This window comes from Neltuma alba, unplaced genomic scaffold (assembly GCF_004799145.2).
Source record: "Neltuma alba isolate B1F8T4 unplaced genomic scaffold, ASM479914v2 tig00011740_pilon, whole genome shotgun sequence".
Classification (NCBI taxonomy): domain Eukaryota; kingdom Viridiplantae; phylum Streptophyta; class Magnoliopsida; order Fabales; family Fabaceae; genus Neltuma; species Neltuma alba.
This window is the reverse complement of record NW_021636368.1, coordinates 1,625,098-1,629,740: the sequence shown is the minus strand read 5'-3', so window position 1 is coordinate 1,629,740 and position 4,643 is coordinate 1,625,098. Positions and strand designations below refer to the sequence as shown.

Genomic DNA, 4,643 nt, shown 5'->3' with positions numbered 1-4,643 from the left:
TAACGCTTATACTGTTCTAGTAATTATATGATTAGTTGTAGTTAATAACAAATCATCTTCTCATGGGGCATTCCTGATTACGAAAAAATGAATAGTTATTCTATATATGAATCTAGGTAACGTCTAAACCCTTATAGTGATTCCTTAAATTATTGTAGTGAATCAATACAAATGAAAGTAAAAGTGAGTAGTTATTCTCTAAACAAATCTAGGTAATGCTTATACTGTTCTAGTGATTACATGATTAGTTGCAGTTAATAACAAGACACCTTCTTATGGGGCATTCCTGACTACAAAAAAATAAATAGTTATTCTCTACATAAATCTAGGTAATACCTAAACCCTTATAGTAATTCCTTAAACTATTGTAGTGAATGAATACAAGTAAGGACAAAATTATCAATTGGTCTTAATTTTAGAAATGATAGATTGGGGTCATTGACCCTTTCTGTCATTTAGACAATTTCAAGACCCAATCTGAAATTATGTATATTCAAATGACTTTATCTGGAATTTTTCCTAATAAGTATGTAAAAAGAAATTTATATCAACTTTCATTTTTTTTTTTTCAAACTGCTCATTGTGTTTCTAAACTCTCCGTTAGGAAAGAGAAAACAAAAACAAAAAGACACTATTTAACAAGCACAGCTATAATCTCCTCCGCCCTCATGTTCCGTCTTTCACAGTTGAAGTCCTGCTTCAGATCTATCCTTCCTGTTCTCCCATCTGGTAAGTCCAGCCTCTCTTTCTCCTCAAGTATTCCATCTCGTGATTTCGAATATTGATCCAAGCACTTTTCTATTTTGCCCCTTTTGCTTATTCTCCGGGTAATCTCTAGGTTTCTGCTATTTTCCTCTGTTTCGCTTTCTGGTTTTCCATTTTTGCCGTTCTATTTTATTACGATGCTTTTTCTTTCAGTGCCAGATTATTACTGCCAAAATCCGGCTCCAATGATTATTAATCCATCCTTTTGCGATAATTTTGATCTTTTGGTTGGAGAAATCTTTCTAGTCCAATTAAGGCCCTGCCTCATCTCCTTACGCAGATCACATCTCCGTGAATGTTTTCGATCCTTCCTCTTTATCGTCTTAGTTATCTAATTTGCGCTTGGCTGGAAAGTGCAGATCGTTGTTTAAGTAATCTGGCGGTGAGTGAGAGGGAAGTAAAATGAGGGCTTGATCGGTGAGCAAGGGAATGGCCTGTGGAGTTTGATTTCAAATTATGGAAATGATTTTTGGGCATTCTGTTATGTTTTATTTTAGGATAGCTAAGTTGTCTGCATTTTCCCTCATCCTGTGACAGTTACTAATGACTTCTTATTCATTTGGGCTTCAGAAACTCTACATATGAAATCAGTAATATTGGCTTGTCTTGTGTTTATTTTAGTTATTTGGATGAATTGTCTGTCTTAGTATTTGCTGTAAACTATGTTCCTTCAAAAGGCATAATTTTGAAGCATTACTTCATTTTGTGATTGTTGAAGCTTGAATTCCTCACATTTCTGCTTCAATTTTCCACTTCCTGTGACATTTTGGCGGAGAGATCACTTTGTAAAGTAATTTCTAGAAGTATTTTCAGTGTAAGTGTAATTTAATTATCTTTTCCTTTTGGAATTCCCCAGTGTACTTTTATAATCGCGTCCTATAATAAAGAAATACCCGCACCACTCTGACCTTTGTTGGGCGCATATCATTTGAAAGCTATTATCACATGCCTATAGAGCATAGACACATGCCCCCAAATCAAGCATAAACATGCTGTTGTTTTTTGTTATATATGCACAGGTTATAATAGTACAAGGGACTAAATGGCCTTGGTGACAACTGCGGAAGTATGTGATGCAAATCCTCAGTTAATTTTAAGCGGGGAACTTCGGGCCCTTCAGCCAGGATTTCAGATTTATGGTCGTCGACAAGTGTTTTCTGGACCCATAGTTACCCTGAAGGTATTTGAAGACAACGTGTTGGTTCGTGAGTTTCTTGAAGAAAAAGGTAATGGTAGAGTTCTTGTTGTGGATGGGGGTGGTAGTTTGAGGTGTGCAATATTGGGTGGCAACCCTGTAGTACAAGCACAAAACAACGGTTGGGCAGGTATAGTTGTGAATGGATGCATAAGAGATGTGGATGAGATTAATGGTTGTGATATCGGGGTGCGAGCTCTTGCTTCGCATCCCATGAAAGCCAACAAGAAAGGCATGGGGGAAAAGCATGTTCCTATTAATATTGCTGGGACCAGGATCTGTGATGGCGAATGGCTTTATGCAGATACCGACGGGATTCTCATCTCCCGGACTGAGTTATCAGTCTGATTCCAATCAATAATTATGCTTCAAGCACGGCTGGGGGCTGCTGCTTATTCTGCTGTACTTTCTTTGCTTGTGTTTACCCGGTTCCCTTGAAAAAGTAAGCTCTTCCACTGGCTACAGTAGATTTTGATGTATTTCCCCGTGCTCTGCCATTGAGATCTATCTATGGTTTTGATTGGTGTTATCAGAACCTGCCTATAAATTTATACTCGCTTTGTTTGGTTCCATGGATTCTGAGATCCATCCTGTGCCAACTAGAATCGATTTGTTAAAATGACCCAAAAATAAGTAGGGAAACTATTTTGTAGGTACTTGTACTTTCCTTTGATTTTTTATTACCTATGTCGTCCCCCCCCCCCCCAATTAGATCCTTTAGTTTTACTTTGTTAACACTGTTAGTTTTGTAACTTTGCTTTACTAGCACCGTTAGCCTCTGTATAAAGACTAATGGTACTAAAAGAGCAAAGTTAAAGGATTTAATAAAGAGAGAATATAACATGGGTACCAAATTAAAAATCAAGGAAAAGTATAAGTATTTGCAAAATAGTTTGTCAAAATAAAATACTGTTGGTAATATACAATTGCTAAAATAAACAGCATGAAGTCTTGGTTGGCCGCCCTTGAGAGCATCTTTCAAATGTTGGCTAGCTAGCAGATGAGGCTTCCCGCCTTGAAATATGATATCAATTAAATCCCAACAAGTTTAACTGTTATGGTAGCCAGCCTTGAAATAGTTGCTGCGAGGTTGTTGTCATATTGTTATTTTCTTCCTGACTGAAATAGTGAATGAATGCCATTTTCAATGTTAGACCCAATTTGTACTTCGGTCATTTTCTTTTTGATGTCGACACGTCTGATTCATGCTTCTATAGTTTATAGTATGTCTTTATTTTTTATGCATACTTTATAGCATTTCAAATTGTTCTGCCCTGTCAGGTAAAAAAAAAAAAAAAGTTCTGTCCTGTGATAGTTCGAAAGCCCTAATATAATGACACCAAATTTAAATAAGAAAAATACGTTGGTCTTAAAGTCAAACTATCAGAAGTCTTGTGCACGTTTTATTGCACATGATATCAAAGTCTTGGATACGGACAGGGGGCTTTATGGATATTAAAGTAATTTATATATGTAATATTTATTATTACATTATTATTACAGTGCAATAGTATTTTCATTCAGAATATGAAAAGATTATTTTATCACATTCATATTTTCACTCAAAAAAACTTACAATAAATAATTTATGATGTATATTCTATCAACATATGTTGAGTAATAAAATTCATACTAATTAAATGTTATAAATAAATAGCCGCCTTTAAATTCTTCTAAATATAGTATACTAAATAAATAATTGTTTGTTTAATATTTGGATAAGATGTTAAAATACTCTGGAAGTGTATATTGGGGAGCACTAAGCACTAGAAATTTTTTTGTCTCTATAATGTTTCGAAAGTATAAGTTCATAGCTGACATGCCCTAGGTTAATGGGGGGCCAACTGACGTTTGTTGGGTAGGATAAGAAGCCACCTGGCATGACAGGTCAGAGAGACGTTGTATATAGGTGATAATCCCTGTGCTATTGAATGTTGTTTGATTAGGTTGGGCCAAATTAAATGCCTTCAATTTAATCAACATCTACATATAAAGTATTGGGGTCAAGCATAGCAGAGAAGGAAGAAATGGGGGACATAGCGGCATCATCACCACGGACGGGAAGAAAGAGGAGGGTGAGGTGTTGAGTTGGGTAGGGTGAAAACAGTGGGGAACTAGTGAGGCTTTGTCACCGCGGTGTGGTGGCGTCGATTTGCACTTCATAGATAGAGCTAAATCCAAGGAGGAGGTTTTGTGGGTGCAAAAATTATGAAGAGGTAAATCGATCTTATGTCTGCTTTCTAGTTTGTTGATGATATTCGATGGGGTTTGGTTGTTTTAACGGGGCAAATTGACAGGGAAGGGGTTGTGGCTATTTCTATTGGCATGATGGTAAGGTAGGTGAGAGGTCTAGAGAGGTCATGAATGAGCTGCTAGGCATTGTGGATAGCTTATATGATGACAATGTGAGGCTAAGGAGGGTAGATAATGAGGAAGCATCAAGTCGAGACATTGAAGCTGACATTGCTACCATTTACATCGATATGAAGAAGATTGATAATGGCATTCTCTGAATTGGTGTTGACTTGGGTATCTTTTCCCCCTGTTTTTATCATTTCTTAAGTGATGATGGAAGTTTGGGACAACTAGTGTAGAAGCAGACAATAGTGTTTTTTTTTTTCCTTTTGTTTTGGTGATTTCATAAGTGGTGATGTAAGTTTGGGAGCAGTGGACTACATTGTGT

The 4,643-nt window shown here is 36.5% G+C and overlaps 1 protein-coding gene across 2 annotated transcripts; it reads left to right on the top strand.

The window, feature by feature from the left end:
* Window positions 1-641: 641 nt before the first annotated feature.
* LOC114717502 (putative 4-hydroxy-4-methyl-2-oxoglutarate aldolase 2) lies at window positions 642-3,110 on the top strand. 2 transcript variants are annotated; one of them, XM_028902646.1, is made up of 2 exons: window positions 642-729; window positions 1,785-3,110. In XM_028902646.1, exon 2 carries the CDS (start codon window positions 1,808-1,810, stop codon window positions 2,306-2,308), a length of 501 nt encoding a protein of 166 aa, XP_028758479.1. In that variant the 5' UTR covers window positions 642-729; window positions 1,785-1,807; the 3' UTR covers window positions 2,309-3,110. The 2 variants fall into 2 exon arrangements, with proteins under 2 accessions (XP_028758479.1, XP_028758478.1); XM_028902645.1 differs by lacking the exon at window positions 642-729 and adding an exon at window positions 1,364-1,579.
* The last annotated feature ends 1,533 nt before the right edge of the window (window positions 3,111-4,643 follow it).

Excerpts from the sequence above, each read along its gene's own strand:
- LOC114717502 (XM_028902646.1), top strand. The coding sequence starts at position 1,808 with ATGGCCTTGGTGACAACTGCGGAAGTATGTGATGCAAATCCTCAGTTA.